This window comes from Corythoichthys intestinalis, chromosome 19 (genome assembly GCF_030265065.1).
Source record: "Corythoichthys intestinalis isolate RoL2023-P3 chromosome 19, ASM3026506v1, whole genome shotgun sequence".
In the NCBI taxonomy this organism is placed as follows: domain Eukaryota; kingdom Metazoa; phylum Chordata; class Actinopteri; order Syngnathiformes; family Syngnathidae; genus Corythoichthys; species Corythoichthys intestinalis.
The window spans coordinates 21,085,259-21,105,725 of record NC_080413.1 but is presented as its reverse complement, the minus strand read 5'-3'; the positions used below and the strand labels follow the sequence as shown (position 1 = coordinate 21,105,725).

Genomic DNA, 20,467 nt, shown 5'->3' with positions numbered 1-20,467 from the left:
ATTTGCTTTTGACTTTGTTATTTAACTTTAGGCACATGTACCGTATTGGCCTGAATATAAGACAGTGTTTTTTGCATTGAAATAAGACTGAAAAAGGGGTCGTGTTATATTCGCAGTCTAGACATTATACCCATTCGACGCTAGATGGCGCCAGATATCATTGAAGCAATGTTCTGTCATGACAGATCTCAGCTACTCTGAAGTTTAACCAGTTTGCATTATTTTATTGCAATGTTTGTCCTTATTCAGATTTGTTTCAAGACTACAGTTAGTTAGACTTCACTTTGATGGTTAATGCAGTTATTGCAATTTTGTTGTTTTATCACAATAGATTGCTTAATTTACATTTCAAAAACCAGAAGCCATTCATTTACAAATGTGATTGCACTTTAGTTTACATATTTAAAATTTCAGATATTAAGATTTGAATGAGGCAAAGTAACATGCTTTTTCTCACAAATATATTGTGTTAATCATTTGTTTCGGATGTACTGTAACAGTTTTCTGTATAAAAATTCATTTGGTGTTCAAAAAGTCTTTTCAAACTTGAGTCTTGAAAAAGAGAGGGTCGTCTTATAATCAGGGCCGTCTTATATTCGGGCCAATGCGTTCTATTATTTCACATTTAGCTTGCTTTTTCTCCTCATTCTTTCACTTTGCCACTCTTCATGTCGTTATCTTTTACTTACTTATATACAGTTCGAAAGTTTGGGGTCTAAGCAACCCATTACTTTTGAACTGGAGTGTACATGATGAAAAATCCCAAACTTTTGAACGCTAGTGTACCTTAATTTTGAAATCGAGTTTTTTTTTTTTTTTTTAACACTTTCATTTTCATCCAGTTTACAGCACTTTGGTTATAGTACATCAAGGTAAGCATGTTACTTTACTATTATTTTTTTTATTTTTGTTACTTTGCTACGGCAATTCACCTTACTTTAGGGTACCAATGTTGTCTTTTGGCTCCTTTTCATACCCTTTGGTAATTCATGTTAGTCTGAAAAATACTTGACTCCTTGGATAGACCTTTATGCCTGTACCCAACTGTACTTAAAAGACAGAACCACAAGAGGGTGTCCATGCTTTACTATTCTGCATACTATAGCCATGAAAACCCTCAACCTTGGATAAATGGTCAGCAAGCAAGCAAAAATAAGAGGGAAAAAAGTGTTACAAGCAACACTTTAAAATTGTACTTTATTAACAGCATGCTAAAACGTCAGCTCCTAAATTACATTATGCCATGTTAATTTCATATTGACACCTTTTGCTGCCAAAATCACACCTAATGAAGTGTGTTATCAATGTGTGAGGTCATTGCTCAAGCGAGTTAATTGCTATCGTCGTAATCTTGAGGTGTACTTCTAGATATTTGCCCCCCCCCCCACCCAAAAAAAAAAAAAAAAAATCTGACGGAGTGCCGAGGGGTGAACCAAATGGCTGTTGCCATGGATACATGGCGCTGACACCACAAAATCTGTGTAGGCTTGTTGAACATGTAATTAATAACAAATGATTCTGAGGCAAGATAGCATGGAGCTCATGATGTGAATCCTCATCCCCTTGTTACTATAAATAGCACTATGTGAATGAGTGAGTAAAAGGAAAAGTACCCTTGGCTGCTCTCAAACTATGCAGTTACATATACTTTACTGTTTTTAAAAGAGCGATGGAATTGCTTTATTAACACATATGCTACATATAATAATGATGAAAACATTGTACAATACATTGAGAAAGCAAGAGGTCCAGTTTTATTTAAAAAAAAAAAGTCAAGAGCTGAGTAGGTTGCAAATAGTGGTCAACTGATGTGGTGTGGTATAAAACGACACTCAAATATGCATGGAGAAAAAATCGAGTTGAAAATGAACAAACGATTCATAAATTATTTACAGTGAAGAAAATAAGTATTTGAACAGCCTGCTATTTTGTATATATTTTATAAGTAAGAGTAGTGTTACCTCAAAATAATATTACTAAAGTAAAAGTAGCCATGCAAAAAATGTACTGAAGTACAAGTAAAGTATTCGGTGAAAAGAATACTCAAGTAATGAGTAACATTATGAGACACTGCTTATGATGTTAGATTTTTTTTTTTTTTAGCACAAGGTTATCTAGATAAACTATTATTATACTGTACAATAACCCATTACATTGCCAAATTAAGCCAAAGGGGAAAAAAAAAAAAAAAAAAAACATCCTTGCGAGAGAAAAAAAATTACTGGAATGAAGCATCATTCGTCCAAAGAGCTTGAGTGCCCTCTAGCGGAATACATCGTTCTTGGTTTGAATTGATGAGTAGTGAATAGTTCCTATTATGAGATATTAAAAGCAATATATCTCCGGTTTTCCGTGGTCAGTCAGTGCCAAATATAAACTGGTAGATAGGTTAAAGTCTGCACTTTCGAGTCATGTTGAGGGCAGCGCTCTTTATAAAATACTTATTTTTTTTAACGGTGCTTTAAAGATACCACGTGATGAACAGGCTGTCGTGATCATAGTACGGCAAACATCAGTCTGATTGGTATAATGGAGGCATGTGATTATTGTTGCGATGTCTGATTGGGGAAACTGGTAGAGCTACTGTTGGCATCGCTGGTGGCAAAAAGTGGAAAATGTAGCGACTAGTGTATCCCAAAGTAGCGGAGTAAGAGCCGTGTTTCTTTTTCACAAATTTACTCAAGTAAATGTAAAAAGTATGGCTTAATAAAACTACTCTTTGAAGTACGTTTTTCTCAAAAAGTTATTCAAGTAAATGTAACAGAGTAAATGTAACACGCTACTACCTACCTCTGAATGTGGGAGAGAAAATCTGAAAAAAAAAAAAAAAAAATCCAGAAATCACGATGTAAAGATTTTTTTAAACAAGCTGCAAATAAGTATTTGAACACCTGAGAAATGAATGTTATTATTTGTACAGTAGCCTTTGTTTGGAATTACAGAGGTCAAAAGTTTCCTGTAGTTTTTCACCAGGTTTGCACACACTGCAGGAGGGATCTTGCCCCGCTCCTCCACACAGATCTTCTCTAGATCAGATTTCTTGCTGTCGCTGAGAAACACTGAATTTGAGCTCCCTCCAAAAGTTATCTATTGGGTTTAGGTCTGGAGACTGGCTAGGCCATGCTAGAACCTTTTCATGCTTCTTACGGAGCCACTCCTTGGTTTTCCTGGCTGTGTGGTTCGGGTCATTGTTATTTTGGAAGAGCCAGTGACACATCTTAAATGCTCTGACTGAGGGAAGGAGGTTGTTCCCCAAAATCTCACAATACAGGGCCCCAGTCATCTTCTCTTTAATACAGTGCACTTGTCCTGTCCAATGCACAGAAAACCACCCCCAAAGCATGATGCTACTACCCCCAAGCTTCACAGTAGGGATGGTGTTTTTGGGATCGTACTCATCATTCTTCCTGCAAACACGGTTAGTGTAATTTTGAAAAAAAAAAGTTCTGTATTGCTCTCATTTGACCACAAAACTTGCTCCCATGACTCCACTGCATCATCCAAATGGTCATAGGCAAACTTAGGTCAGGCCTTGACATGTGGTGGTTTAAGCAGGGGAACCTTCTGTGAAATACATGATTTCAAACCATGTGGTCTTAGTGTATTACCATTTACCAACAGTAACCTTGGAAACTGTGGTCCCAGCTCTTTTCAAGTCATTGACCAAATCGTGTTGTGTTGTTCTGGGCTGATTCCTCTCCTTTCTTAGGATCAGTGAGACTCCACGAGGTGTTAAATGAAAGGCGAGTTGTCTCTCACAGTGGACTTGCGCCTACGATGAAAATGTCAGACTCCTCCATGATTTCTAAGTGGTAGAACTAGCAAAATAGCAGGGTGTTGAAATACTTATTTTCTTCACTGTACAGAGACAAATATTTAGCGCTAAAAATAATTTGTAGGTTTTTTTGTTTGTTTTTTTATTTATTTATAAAATTAGCATTCAGAATGACAAATATTATCCGCCATGGCAGGTATTTTGGTCTTCTATGTTCATACCTGTGTATCTTTTTGAGTGTGAAGTCCTTAAACTTGGCTGACTGCAAATATGTTGTGAGTTCTCTTCATCATGATTGAGTTGAGAGGCCGATAACTTCCTGATATTTATCTTCTACTCAAAAACTGTTCTTATCCCAAATCCAGAGTGAAACAGGTTCAGCTTCTAGGATATTACAGTGGTTTGATAACCCATATTTCACCGTTATGTTTAGCCAGACCCTCTTCAAACCTTAATTGGTGAAAAACGTACCTGATGAGTACCGTATTGGCCCGAATATAAGACGGCCCTGATTATAAGACGACCCCCTTTTTCAAGAGTCAAGTTTGAAAAAAGACTTTTTGAACCAAATTAATTTTTATACAGAAAATAATTACAGTACATCTGAAACAAATGATTATAACAATATATTTGAGAGAAAAAGCATGTTATTTTGCCTAATTCAGATCTTAATATCTGAACATTTAAATGTGTAAACTAGGGCTGTCAAAATTATCGCGTTAACGGGCGGTAATTAATTTTTTAAATTAATCATGTTGAAATATTTGACGCAATTAACGCACAAATGCCCCGCTCAAAGAGATTACAATGACAACACAGTTGAATGTGTACCTGGTGTGTTTTGCGGAGTTTTGGCGCCCTCTGCTGGCGCTTGGGTGCGACTGATTTTATTGGCTTCAGCACCCATGAGCATTGTGTAAGTAATTATTGACATCAACAATGGTGGGCTACTAGTTTATTTTTTGATTGAAAATTTTACAAATTTTATTAAAACGAAAACATTAAGAGGGGTTTTAATATACAATTTCTATAACTTGTACTAACATTTATCTTTTAAGAAATACAAGTCTTTCTATCCATGGATCGCTTTAACAGAATGTTAATAACGGTAATGCCATCTTGTTGATTTATTGTTATAATAAACAAATACAATAATTATGTACCGTATGTTGAATGTATATATCCATCTTGTGTCTTATCTTGCCATTCCAACAATAATTTACAGAAAAATATGGCATATTTGATAGATGGTTTGAATTTCGATTAATTGCGATTAATTACAATAAATTAATTTTTAAGCTTTAATTAACTCGATTAAAAATTTTAATTGTTTGACACCCCTAATGTAAACTAAAGTGCAATCACATTCGTAAATGAATGGCTTCTGGTTTTTGAAATGTAAATAAACCAATCTATTGTGATAAAACAACAAAATTGCAATAACTGCATTAACCATCAAAGTGATGTCTAACTGTAACTGTGGTCTTGAAACAAATCTGAATAAGAAAAAACATTCCAATAAAATAATGCAAACTGGTTAAACTTGAGAGTAGCTGAGATCTGTCATGACAGAACATCGCTTCAATGATATCTGGCGCCATCTAGCGTCGTGAATGGGGAGAGTAGCTGAGATCTGTCATGACAGAACATCGCTTCAATGATATCTGGCGCCATCTAGCGTCGTGAATGGGTATAATGTCTAGACGGCGAATATAAGACGAACCCCTCTTTTTCAGTCTTATTTCAATGCAAAAAAACACCGTCTTATATTCGGGCCAATACGGTAATTACACCAGTGGCTGTACATCAGGGAGAGGTTTCTATTGCTTTAAATCAATGAAACCACACAACATAGATTCTTTGGCCAAGCACTAGTATGACTCTAATCAACACCTCCAAATAAGTGGAAATGTTGCTCACTGTGTCAGTAGCCACTCACGTATTGCACACTGTGTTGTGACTCGCTCTGTTGACAGAAAGCTATAGTGTGTTAATAACATGTATTGAGGTCAGCAGACCCCCCAGAGCTACCCTTCCCACCTTAGTAGCAACTTCGGTTGGAAACATTACAGTATAGTAGGTGTAATGCTGTGGCATTAATTCAAATAAGACAGTATATTGTCGTATTTAACGTTTGCAGTTATGGACTCGCATTGTGCGGTGTAGCCTACTGTTGCAGAGTACTTTAAAAGATGCGTTAAACATTTTAAATACATACAGCATGTTGTATATAATATAAAACTATATGCATTTTGTGTAAACCCAGTGCTAGATGGTTCTCGTCAAGTGAACATGTTGCTTCCTATCCTTTGATAAACAACATGATAACATGCATATCTACAGCACCTCCTAATATGAATAATCCACTGCCTCCCCTTTTTTCTGTTTTAACAGGTAAACTACAATTTAAAAATCATCACCAGAACACAAGCCTTTCAGCAGTGTTTAGCTCGAGGCTGTGTGGGCGACTATGCGAGAGAGCAGCACCCTGACATCATGAGCACAGTGTATTCTCTTGAGGGACATATTGTAGTGTGGATGCCCAGAAACATACAAGTAGATAGTGACAACAGATTAAACACACATAACCAATTACAGTAAACCTTGGATTATTTATGGTTCACTCTTCCCTGTGGAAGCTATTATAATTAGAGTTGTCCAATAATAGCTTTTAACCGATATCCCGATATTGTCCAACACCAAAAATCTGATACCGATATCAAACCAATACCGACATATGCGGTCGTGGACTTAACATATTCATTATTTTTCAATCATTTAATGTACATTTAATTTTTGCACCATGAATCCAAATGATCTGGTCACATAATGAATCCCAAGCATCTTAGTTAGGAGACATCTAAATACTGTGCAAAGCTGTGACCAGTCCTTGTCCAAAGGCAGAAGGCTTCTATATTCACTTGAAGACAATATGAATATTGGCCCCAAACCTGTCATGAAAAACCGATGTTGATATTATCAGATATCATTTAAAAATGCTTTTATCGGCCAAACTGTAATCATAACCCACATACATACAAATTTACTCATGTTTTTTAAGATGATGTTAAAGTCACAACTCAGCAAAAATCTCTAACAAAATAAAGAAATATTGCTATTACTGAAGTATTTTTTGTTGTATAGACAATGATCATGCCAACGTTCTAGCACATTTTGTGCACATTTTTTTCGCAATCAAATTATCTTTAAATCATTTAATTGAACGAGTGCAAGATGTGTTTGAAATAATATTTATGGGTTTCGGGGCATCATATGTACAATATTTAATATAAGCTGATACTTTATCATAAAACTGTAGCGTATTCCTATTATGTATTTTCTGTATTCGTGACAGGTTCCTGTTTTCTAAATATAGAAGGGATCTACTGTACTGTAACTCCCAACTCTTGCACTTTTAGTCGGGATCTATTTCTGCATCATTACCTTGGGGCAGCCATGGGGTTATGCTCTCTGTTCTGGGTGACGGTTACAAATTGGCTGCTGCCCCTCTACCGCTTCTGAAATTGAAAAAAGATTATTAAAGGCGTTTATCATAAGAGTGGCTTAAACCTGTCTAGAAAGTCTGAGAACGGTTGTGGATAGGAGAGGTGCTAAAAGAAAGAAACCTCAGGGAAATAACATGACTGCATGTTGAGCGATGTGGTGCCCCTACCAGACGTGGTGTTCCCGTGGGTGCCCTGCCGGCTGCGTTGCAGCTGTAGGCAGTTGGCACAGCAGGCTATCCAGTCATAGCTATCATATCTGATGCACACTAATGACACCCCCGGGGACAGCACCAGTCTGGTTCTGGTGGTATACTGCATTATTGCTGTCTGTTCCAGGCCGAATTTACCACAGAGGGCATAATTGTTGATTGAAAGTTTCACATTTGTCTTATAGACTTCATAAGATTCAAACTGGGTTGGCTACATCCATAGAAAGCTTGGGTTAGTTGATGCAAATCTCACCAGATTGACAGTGATAATCTTGCATCTTAATTTTTCCAATAACAATTAAAGTGCATTGATGTACTTTTGCTTCATATTCAGTAGCTTACAAATTGGGGACTAATTTGGTTCGATTGAGGATGTGTTGCGTCAATCACTTAGGGCATGGGCATTAAAATGTCTTTTATAACAAACAGTGGTAGTTTGAAACAACCCGAACAATGATGGAGAGCCATTTTCAGTTCTTTCCATAGATGAGTTTAAGTCAAGGCTCAGACTAAGTCATTCAAGAGCAGTCACAATCTTTCTGTAGCCACTGCTGTTTTTTTCAGCTGTTTTATTAGGGTGGGGGTCGGCAACCCATGTTGTGAGTGCCGCATGCGCTCTTTAGCGCTGCCCTGGTGGCTCCCTGGAGCATTTTCAAAAATGTTTGAAAATGGAAAAAGATGGTTGAGGGAAGTATGTTTTTTGTTTTGATATGGTTTCTGTAGGACAAAAAAGACAAAAACATTCGTAATATTTTCCAATGCTGTAAAAAAGTCTACAATAAATATTGAATTTTAACATTCCTGACAACGAAGATTTGCGTGGTACCCTGCGACACGTTTCTATCAGCAGGGCGGGATGGCAGGTGGCTATACAAATCGGCAGCTGACTACCCAGTTGGGAGTGAGAGAAAAAATGTGATTCCATTACTTCCGCAAAAATAGATTTAAGAAGTGGATTGCATCGCCAAACTCCACTACTGCTGCATGTTTTGTTGCAACCCGGGAGCGTGAAGAAGAAGAGTGTGGAAAACCGTAGATGAAGGAGACATTCATCGACATATCAGAACACATATTTGCAGACTTCAAAAACAAAACTGAGATCATAAAGAATATCAAAGACGTACCCAGATAAGGGGCATGTGATGCACAATCTGTTTTTCGAAACTTCAAATTGAAAATGACATCGAAAATCAGATTGCTTTATTGCATTTCCATAATTTCATAAACGCAATGAAACAATTCATTGATATTGTAATGACGTTAAACTCGAGGTGGTATCATACAACAAAGTAGTCACGTGGCGTGTTGGATGCACTGTACTACAAAATAAACATTAAATCATGAAGGCTCATTATGTATTTTTAGCCGACTTATTCATTTCGAAAGAAGGCGAATATAGATCATAGAGATACATACGGTATGTGTTGCCTTCATTATTAGGCTTACTTAAGGCTTTTAATTTTTTGCGGCTCCAGACATACAGTGGGGCAAATGAGTATTTAGTCACCCACCAATTGTGCAAGTTCTCCTACTTGAAAAGATGAGAGAGGCCTGTAATTGTCAACATGGGTAAACCTCAACCATGAGAGACAGAATGTGGAAAGAAAAAACAGAAAATAACATTGTTTGATTTTTAAAGAATTTATTTCCAAATTAGAGTGGAAAATAAGTATTTAGTCACCTACAAACAAGCAAGATTTCTGGCTGTCAAAGAGGTCTAACTTCTTCTAACGAGGTCTAACGAGGCTCGATCGTTACCTGTATTAATGGCACCTGTTTTAACTCATTATCGGTATAAAAGACACCTGTCCACAATCTCAGTCAGTCACACTCCAAACTCCACTGTGGCCAAGACCAAACAGCTGTTGAAAGACACCAGAGACAAAATTGTAGACCTGCACCAGGCTGGGAAGACTGAATCTGCAATAGGTAAAACGGTTGGTGTAAAGAAATCAACTGTGGGAGCAATTATTAGAAAATGGAAGACATACAAGACTGATGATAATCTCCCTCCATCTGTAGCTCCATGCAAGATCTCACCTCGTGGCGTCAAAATGATAACAAGAACGGTGAGCAAAAATCCCAGAACCACATGGGGGGACCTAGTGAATGTCAGTAATACAATGCGCCTACTGACAATGCGCCGCCAGGGACTCAAATCCTGTACTGCCAGAAGTGTCCCCCTGCTGAAGAAAATACACGTCCAGACCCGTCTGCGGTTCGCTAGAGAGCATTTGGATGAACCAGAAGAGGACTGGGAGAATGTGTTATGGTCAGATGAAACCAAAATAGAACTTTTTGGTTGAAACACAGGTTCTCGTGTTTGGAGGCGAAAAAATACGAATTGCATCCGAAGAACACCATACCCACTGTGAAGCATTGGGGTGGAAACATCATGCTTTGGGACAGTTTTGCTGCAACGGGACCAGGACGACTGATCTGTATCAAGGAAAGAATGAATGGGGCCATGTATCGAGATTTTGAGTGAAAATCTCCTTCCATCAACAAGGGCATTGAAGATGAGACGTGGCTGGGTCTTTCAGCATGACAGTGATCCCAAACACACAGCCAGGGCAACAAAGGAGTGGCTTCAGAAGAGGCATTGGAGTGGCCTAGCCAGTCTCCAGATCTCAACCCCATACAAAATCTGTGGAGGGAGTTGAAATTCCGTGTTGCCCAACGATAGCCCCAAAACATCACTGCTCTAGAGGAGATCTGCATGGAGGAATGGGCCAAAATACCAGCAACAGTGTGTGAAAAGCTTGTGAAGAGTTACAGAAAATGTTTGGCCTCTGTTATTGCCAACAAAGGGTACATAACAAAGTATTGAGATGAACTTTTGGTATTGACAAAATACTTATTTTCCACCATTATTTGCAAATAAATTCTTTAAAAATCAAACAATGTGAGTTTCTGTTGTTTTTTGTTTGTTTGTTTGTTTGTTTGTTTTTAACCACATTCTGTCTCGCATGGTTGAGTTGTACCCATGTTGACAATTACAGGCCTCTCTAATATTTTCAAGTGGGAGAACTTGCACAATTAGTGGTTGACTAAATACTTATTTGCCCCACTGTATTTGTTTTTTTGGTCCAATATGGCTCTTTCAACAATTTGGGTTGCCAACCCCTGGCTTAGGGCCATTGTCTTAGGAATTGTATTGTTGGAAGGTGAACCTTCAACTGTGTCTGAGGTCCGGAGCACTCTGGAGAAGGTTTTGTTCCTGGATATCGCTAAACTTGACCACATTCATCTTTCCTCCAGTTTCTACTGGTTATGTGCAAGGACTGTTGCGCGAGCACTCATGGTGTTCTAGAAATTTAAACATTGTGATATTTCGGGCAACTGATTCCTGTCACTGCGATAGTCCGTCCACAGGTTGTTACAATCATGTATCTTAGTATAATTAGTGTATTTTGTATTGTTTGACGAGCCTGCTATCAATACATTTGTATATCCCACCTTTATTAATGTCTATCCGGTTGATTCGGTTTATCGTCACAACCCTGGAAAAACCACCCAACCAAGCTGCAAAATTCCTGCTTGCCAACTGCTTTGCTTCATTACCTACTCTACTCTTTCTACTTTCTACTGTTTGTTTGAAAATAACTTGTACAATGTAACTTTTCCAAGGTTTGTTGAGCTGGATTCAGTTTGTTTGGCATACAACCTCGACTGGAATACAGACATTATAGAAAGTAATTTATGCACATACATCACGGTTGAAAGTTGTGCTGAACACGCCGCTGTGTGCCCGCTGTTAAGTGCTATGTTGAATCAATGCTCTTCTGCAGCCACTGACCTGGAAAACGCTGAAAAGCTTTGCTTACTCTGCTATCGATAGGCATTCTAATTAAGAACAGCACCCACAGTGCTAGTGGTGTTTAACTAGCAAAGATAGTGTCAGGAATTGTGAAGAAAATATCATTCTCATTAATCTTACACCCACAAGGGAGCCCAGAATGTCTCTGTGGAAATGAAGATATGATGGTGTTTGGAGGCAAACATGAAATAAGGAAGGATGTTTTTTTTTTTTTTTTCTCAGACTGACATCATGAATCCATTTTTGTTCAACACATTAAATTTTAAGTCACGGATTGCCTAGCCTGACATAGCAGAGTGTTATTCTGGCAGGGAAGGAGTCCATCTGTTCAGCCCGAGGTGCAAAGTATCGAATCTGTTTTAGGTCAGGCTTACGCACTAATGAGAATGAATTGGGGTAGAACTCTTTAAAATTGGTGTTGTTCACTGAACCATGTATCATCTGGCTGTTGCAACAATCAGTGACAGACCAAGCAGACAGAAACGAAGCAAAAGCGACGGACATGACTAGAAGCTCAGCCAGTGTTATACCACAGAGAAGCAAAGGCAAGCAGATCCAACTGTCGTCAAATTTTTGGGCCTACTCTACTGCCTTTTGCCCAATTTTTAGCAGTGATCATGTCTGTTTAGAGGAGCTGATTGGCCTTTCCTCAAAGAAGTCCTCTTCTAGTCAGGCCTCCGGTTGTTTTATCCCAAGTAGCAGCCAAGGATGCAGCATGAGCAGCAGTGAGTGCAGAGGGAGTCTGGATAGCTGGAGTTCTGGAATCACCTTCCGCCTTCACAATTCAATCAAGAAGCAAAGCCGAGCAGCCTTTCAAAACCGACTACAAGAAAAGAGAAGGTGGCCCAGCGATCTAGCTGGTAGATATCGTTGCAGAGCATTTTCTATTGAGCAGGGAGGTGGGAACACCGAATGCCATGCAGGGCAGCATCAGGCAGAGCATCAGGGGAGGGGCTTTGTTCAGTCCCAAGCTAGTGCGAAAAGAGATCAAAAGTGTTTGCTGGAGGGAAAGACTGAAAATAAAGTCAAGTTTTCACAGTTCTTGGATGAGGTGACATCCAATGTGCTTAATCCAAACAGCTTGCAGGCGTTTGGGAAACCATCTCATTTTTCCAGCTCCACCACTTCAACGGCACGTCCACATCAAGACAAAGACAAAGTGGTGACCCAGAAGAGCTGGCTGTCCTGTTCAATGGCCCAGCAGCAGGAATTTTTACTGGAGCATGACACCCAGGAGGAGCAGACTTCAACTGACCTACCTCCAAAAACCTACTTGGAAACAGACATTGACATAGTGAGAAGGGATGACCCGGCACAAGATGCAGAGATCAGACCTGACTCGCCACCACCGTTACTGATGGATGAGCAAAATTTGATTCCACCCCCTCCGAATTTTTGCCAAGGATTTGAAATGAAACGTTTTCTGGAATTCAATCACAACTCCCACAGATACCCCTTCAGATCCGTCTCTTTGCCCAGAGGCATCAACATGGTGAGTCCCCTTTGTTTAAACTCACGGAATGCCTGGCCGCACAAACATATGGTCTGACTGAGAAAGCATGTTGCAGAACTTTACCAATTTGTCATTGAAAATAGAATGAACAATGGAGAAAGACATCTTTATTAGAGGGTAGACCCGGTTACTGCCATGTTATGAGGTCTGGGTTGGAATCTCTCCTCTGGCCTTGTGCTTGTGTGGCTTTTGCTACGGCTTCCTCCCGTAGGAGGAAGACAATGTATAAGTTGTATAAAAGTTTTTTCTGCCATGAAATAATTATGACCGCCACCTTGAATAATTGAAACAGATTGATTCAAAAAGGAAAAAAAAAAAATCTAAAAAGTGAAAACCCACAGTACATACACATAGGCACATGCACAACAGGACTAAAACATCTACAGTTATTTACTTATTTATTTATTAATAACGATGAGTGCCTTACATGATAGAAAGTACTTATTAAAAAGTTGGATAAAATGAATAATCCACTGGTTCAGAAAAATTCTTAATATGCAGCACTAAACACTCCACAATGTTTATCAGACCTCCATTAAGTTATTTTGCATAATCTGTCTGAAACAAAACAAAACACAACAAATTATCAGGAGCATTCACAGTATTAAAGAGATAACACTACATATTTTAATTGTAACGCATGGGAGTAAATTAAGAGGCAGGCGTTTTGGTAAAAGACAGTTGAATTATCACACTGCAACATCGGCAATCTACCTACAGTCCTGTTTTGTCATGCAAACAACATGAAGTTAACAATGCAATCATCTATTGACTCAGGCCATTTAGTGTTTTTTATTGCCTAGCATCCCTTGTTCACTCAACGTGAAACATAACCTCACTAAAAAGGTTCAGTGGGGATGCACAAAATGAGCTAAAAAGTCTGCATTAATTAGGGAATTGCAACCAGTGGCTTTCCCCAGACACGTGTTGCAGGAAGATAGGATTAAAGGCTCAATTAAACATCACTGCTTCCGAAGTGAATGTATTTGATGTCTCAGCATGATGTTCACCTCATAGGCAGCGGATAGTCAAAGCGCATGTATTATTTCTCAGTAAATAAAACCGCCCCCTTCAAAAAGAGTTTGCATATGATGCTTTTAGCAACAAAGCATTTCAAATTTAAATAAATGTCCATTAAAGAAGGTTCTTAGAAATGACCAATGTCGCCATTTAATATTAAAAGAGAAGCTCGTGTTGCCTTAATTTATTGTCTGATTAAAATTCAGTCTTTGCCGTCACCTTAGCAACTGCTTGGGAAAAAAGGTGGGCGGTATGGGGGCTGTGGAGCCAGCATGCGAGCCTGTTGGTGTTCATCACAGTGTTGCTTGCTTGCAGCAAACTTTCATCTCCTCACCCTTGTACCGAACGTGCCTCGCAGTCGCACACAACCTCTCTGACATGTACTCTCGCTCCACACAGATAGATAGATGGCTACTTTGATGAATAGATGGATAGCTTTATTTAATATTTGATATGATATTATGGAATATTATACATAATACATGGCAGTATTTTTAAGAGTTCTATAACAAATCTATAACCTGAATAGTGTCCAAAATTCTAAATTTTTGGACAGTTATGTCATAAATATAGCATTTTTTAGATTATAAGGCGCATCTAAGTATAGGTCGCACCAGCCCAAAAAAATGCCCAATGAAGAAGAAGAAAACATATGCAAGTCGCACTGGAGTACACTGTATGTTGCGTGTTTTTTTTTAGGGAATTTTATTTGATCAGAGACAAAGAACACACGTTTTACAGGCTGATAAAAGCTAACTCCACATTATAAAATACTAATGATATATTAATTTTGTAATTTATGTATTTTTGGTGTATGTTCCATTATAGATGAGATTAAAGCAACACTTAGTAATTTAAAGTATCTATGACAGCAAAAAAAAAAACAAAAAACAAAAAAAAAAAACATATTTTCCGCGGTATTTTATGCTCCTGAATGAAATGGACCGCTTGGATGTGTGTGGAAGCGATCGCTATACAGTGACCTCCATAATTATTGGCACCCCTGAAAAAATTTTTAAATGATTTTTTAAAATTCTAATAATTTTGTTTTAATTCAAATAATGTGGGACCTTAATGGATAAAAAGAGAAAAATCCAACCTTCAGTACAAGTGCATTCATTCAGTGGGGAAAAATCCCAAATAAAGAAAAAAATGTTTGACATCAAATAATGTGTGTCACAATTATTAGCACCCCTGGTGTTAATACTTTGTACAACCCCCTTTTGCCAACAAAACAAGGTCTGGGGACTGAGATGGTCATGGGAGGAGCTTGATTTTGTCTCTGGTGAACCCTTTCTGTGTAGATTAGGCCATATGTTTAGGGTCATTGTCATGCTGAAAGACCCAGTAACGACCCATCTTCAGCTTTCGGGCAGAGGGCAACAGATTTTGATTTAAAATGTCCTAGTATTTCAAAGCATTCATGATGCCATTCACCCTAACAAGGTTCCCAGGGCCTTTGGAAGCGAAACAGCCCCACAGCATCACTGACCCACTCCCATACTTCACAGTGGGTATGAGGTGCTTTTCAGCATGCGCATCTTTCGTGGCACACCAGACCCACTTAGAGTGTTTGTTGCCAAAAAGCTCAATCTTGGTCTCATCTGATCAAAGCACACGGTCCCAGTTGAAGCCTGGGACTGTGTGTATTTTTGTGTGAGAAAAACACATCTTTTTCAGGGGTGCTAATAATTATGGAGGGCACTGTATTTATTTAGTTTTTTTAATCCCGCGCCATGAAAATGATTGACTTCCGACTCCAATCTTGAGTTGAAAAAGAGGGCACTGTGAAGTGTACGGTAGAAGGAGTCCTCTTCACTTTCTAGCCGTACTCTTGTATGAGAAGGACTAAGGATTCAGCTGATTTTGCGGATTTATACATTTATTTTTCGCATCACGCCAGCCAAACTGTTGCAAATTAATTTTGACGCACCAGGGAGACGCGTTTGAGCCTTTTTGGGGTTTCAAAAGGTTCCCGTTCACCGGTGGATATTGGACAAAACAAGCCCTACTACTATGGGACCATTGGACTTACGAGGAAGTGAGTAAACATCGTGTTTTGTATTATGTCAAATACTGGCATCATTTTAATAGGTAGGTGGTTTGCATTTTGTGGCTGACATGCTCCTTGTCGACTCGGCCGACGACACTAGCGGCTGGTCGCACATCCCCCCGCCAGGAGAGCATTATACTCAGTTTATTACCCTCTTCATGTGGCTGGTGTTCTGTCAAATTTTCAACCCCATCAGAAATTGCAACTTTGTGTTAAAAATGGCCACGAATACAGCGATTGCAAACACTACAAATTTACTTTAAATAGAGGACTATTTACTTACCTTTCATCATGGATTGGCAGGTAGAAAAGATCTCCGAAGACACATTCCATCTGTCATGTTGGCTGCACAATAACTGCACGCCGCTCTTTGTTTATGTGTTAGCCGTGTAGTAGAGCAGTATTTTTCATTATATTCGTGTTGACCATGTGGCAGCTACGCGTTCCTCCGACGTCGGCCGGTTTGTCCAGCGGTACTCTCCAGCTGCTTCCCCCTCCGAGCTCTCCTGTCTGTAGTACCAGGGGAACAAGCTGTAACTTACTCTCCGCCGGGCGGGTTGCCGATCGGCGAAGACAATCGACAACCCCGCGGAAGTCTGACATGACCTGGGCTAGTTTTGTGTGATTTTACGCTTCGAAAGCAAAAATAAGACTTTGAGACATCACTCGGTTTGGGTTAGCATTCGGCTAGCTGTCACGCCCCTTGGTTTGTTTACATTCGCGGAAGCCGAGGGGCAGGGAAATGTCAAAAGCCTGACTAACTATGGCGGCATAACATAGTGTTCGGGGGGTGTGACAGTAAAGGTGAAATCGACAGTTTTGACCATTATGGAGTAATTTTGCCATGTCGTACTGAATAAATGCATTTTTATTATTTCACATTCCATTTAGCACAAGATTGTTATTTGTCATGACCATACCATTTATTTAGCAATTGGGAAAAATACTTCGATAAAAAGAATATCCTTTAGAAATAGAGAGACTGAAACAACGACATTTTGCGGCTCTCTTTGTCGCATTTTCCTCGTTATGAATAATTCCCCCTCAATGAGCTGCATATTAAATCAGATGAAATGATTCTCTTGCTGACGTCATCCACCTGTTGGGGACGCTAGAGCCCTATAATGGTAGGCGTGGCTAGACGGCAGATTAAAACAGTAATTTCTCGTCATCTGCGCTTTGCCAAATTGTTGTATATAGTCGAATCGTCTCAAAATATGATTCTAATTCACATAATCATGCTATTTAAGACTGTTTTTATCCTATCGTACGCACTTTAAGTTTTGGTCAATTTTATTGACGCCGGTGGACAAAAGTGGTAGTGTTTTGCCTTAAGGAAGACTGCGTTTCCCATGAGGACCAGCGCAGGCATAGCTTCGTAAAATCGTCATCTACCGGTCGCCTGCAGATGGATTAAACGACATTTGTTTTCAGCGCTGTGTAAATGATGAATAATAATGAGGTAATGAATCCAGTTGTGGCTAAACAATAGCATATGACGGGGGGTTGTCACGCCAGTGAGTGAAAGCCGGGCTTGATTCTTGAGTGTCCTTTTATCGTTTTTTTCCTCCTCAGACATAACTTTTTTCTCTTTTGTTGCTATGCCATCTTTGCAGATTTTGCGCGAAAACGTTCGCATCGTGCCTTTGTAATGAATGAGGAAAGGGGGAAGTGACGTATGCTGTAAAACAGTTAGCAAATTTGTGTTTTTTCCTGCCAAACTCCTCAAAGTTAATTAGTGCCGGCCCTCAAGATATAAAAGAGGTGTCGTTCAACTAGTTGTCACTTGTCAGTCGACTTATCATCACAAATGTTAGTAATAGATTTTATTAAGGTTGAAACGTTATCTAGTGTTGCTTTAAATCTATGTTCTTGTTTTCTTTTCAGATTGATTATTTTGTTTTAAAGAATATAGAATATACAGTATATAAAATATACCGACTAACTTTCATTGTGATCCATCTGCAAATAATGGAGGAATACATAAAAAATGATACTGTACACAAGTGCAAGGACACCAGTGCATCTTATTTGTTAATTTATTTGGGTTAATAGGTAACACTTTATTTGACAGCAGCGTCATAAGACTGCCATAAAACCGTCATAATTATGAAACTATCATTGGCATTATGAATGCTTATGAAAGATGCCATTAAGTGTCATCAAGTAAATTATGTCACTAACTCCATGTCCAGCTCGGATCTTTTATATCCATTCAAAAGTGAAATGATTCGCCGGATGACACAAAATGACATTTGTCATAAGTATTCATTAATGTGGCGGCACGGTGGCTGAGTGGTTAGCACGTCCACCTCACAGTACTCAGATCAATGCTTGGTAGGCTGATTGAACACTCTAAATTGTCCGTATGGTTGTATGTCTCCTTGTGCCCTGCGATTGGCTGGCAACCAGTTCAGGGTGTACCCTGTCGCCTCCTGCCCGTGCTGGGATAGGCTCCAGCACCTCCGTGACCCTCGTGAGGAAAAGCGGCATGGAAAATGAATGAATGAATATTCATTAATGCTCATGGCAGGCACAATTATGATAGTCTTATGGCACCGCTGTCAAATAAAGTGTTACAAAATACCATAACTAGCAATTAATGAAAGAACTGGAATTGTAAATGAAGAAATAATTAGCACAGAACATGAAGTTTGATTGTTATTAACATTTTTAGCGCTGCAACGCATGCTAGGAGAAATGTTGGATGACAACAGTGTTTACAGCAGGTGGCAGCAGAGGTTGACTGTCTCTTCCAAGGGAGCAGCGATGGCCAAATGAAGCTTCTTGAAGCAATGATTCATGGTGGTTCAATTGGTCTTACGACATCTTATGATGCCGCTGTCAAAATAAGTGTTACCGGTTAATATCTTTTGATGTAAATATCATATAATAAAGTGAGGACAGCTGTGACTTATAGTCCAGTGCGACTTATCTATGAACAAATGCCGTTCTCGTGTCATTTTTCATGGATGGTGGCTTATGGTCAGGTGCACCTTATATTCCGAAAATTACGGTATAAGTCACACCTGGGTATAAGTTGCAGGCACAACTAAACTGAAAAAAGTGTGATTTATAGTCTGGAAAATATGTTAATTTTTTGTGTGTGTTCTACAGAAAATATTTCAACAGGATATGTAATATTGTAAATGAACTGTATTTTAAGGATCGTAAACATAATCCCTCAAAATTCAACACCTTCAAGAGATTTAGTAAAAAAATATATACTGTATTCTCTGACACCAGTTTACCAATCACCACACAATATGGAGGCTATGTCTATCATAACAAAAGCCACCAGTAAGAATGTTCATCGTTAATTTATTGCTGACGCTGTAGTTAGGAATGCATTTTAATGCTTTGCCATCCATTAGGACCAGGGGTGAAAGTGGCTAGAATTTCTTGCCGGAACTCCCCAACGTGAAGGTCGATACGGAGCCAGAAATTTTATTTTTTTATTTTTCATTCAAAATTGTATTTTTTCAATGATTTGCAAAATAAAAGTTAACAAAAACAGCAATAACCCTAACCTCCATCTCCCAATTTTTATTTTCCCTCATTTCCTCACATGCTAAATGCCAAATCTCAATTTTAACCAGGGGTGAAAGTGGCTAGAATTTCTTGCCAGAACTCCCCGACGTGAAGGTCGCCATGGAGCCAGAAATGTTATTTATTTATTTTTCATTCAAAATAGTATTTTTTCAATGATTTGCAAATTAAAAGTTAACAAAAACAGCAATAACCCCAACCTCCACCTCCTAATTTTTATTTATCCTCATTTCCTCACATGCTAAATACCAAATATCAATTTTAACTACTTAAGAACATAGGGTATATAATAAAATTTAAGTTAATGTAAACATTTACTTTTTCTTTTTTTAATAATAATGATATATGTAACATACATTCAGAAAAATAAGTACAAATGACTTAAATTATGCTGAGTGAAATAGAATATATTTTGAAGATCGCGCAAACATTGACTTTTTAAATCATAAGGAAATGAATAAGTAGCCTAACATAAATGAACAAATATAAGTCCAAAGTGCTCATTGACAGCTAAGATGTTCTGAACCTCCCTATCAGAGTAAATAAAACTAAATATGATAAATAAGCCTCCTCAACGCTTTCGTTGCGCTTAAAGATTTCAATTCAACAAGCTTTCTTTTTCGTTTTTGCTGTTCCAGAAAAACATGCACATTTGAACCAATCAGAGCTAACCATCTCTGCTGATCACGTCAGTATGTCAGCCAATTGAACTGATAAATGAGTCCAGGCGTTTTGCTTTGCTGCCTGCATTCGCACATTGACGTAACTCATCATCGTCAGACTCAGATAACTGCAGCAGCTGGGGAAACCTCCATGCCGTCCGTGGAACGAAATCAATCACAAATATTGGTGGAAACGGATTACCTACACAAGCACTCTATTATGCTTGTTGTTAACACTTGTGTATGTAAATCTGATGTTGGGAGATTGTTTTCTTTTTCTTTTTCTTCTTCTTTTTTTTTTTTTTTTTCATAGCGTTTTGACAGTTGCTGTCATATTTTCATAATCAAAGCACCGTGTAC

The 20,467-nt window shown here is 38.6% G+C and overlaps 1 protein-coding gene across 2 annotated transcripts in view; it reads left to right on the top strand.

Annotated features, from left to right (window-relative positions):
* The first annotated feature begins 11,999 nt into the window (after positions 1-11,999).
* si:dkey-174m14.3 (uncharacterized protein LOC563117 homolog) overlaps positions 12,000-20,467 on the top strand; it is a 70,377-nt gene continuing 61,909 nt past the window's right edge. The window contains exon 1 of one of the 2 annotated variants that reach the window (XM_057823366.1): positions 12,000-12,802. In XM_057823366.1, the coding sequence (XP_057679349.1) occupies positions 12,026-12,802 (777 nt within the window). In that variant the 5' untranslated portion in view covers positions 12,000-12,025. The remainder of the gene's footprint in view (positions 12,803-20,467) is intronic. The other variant, XM_057823369.1, reaches the window with a different exon arrangement.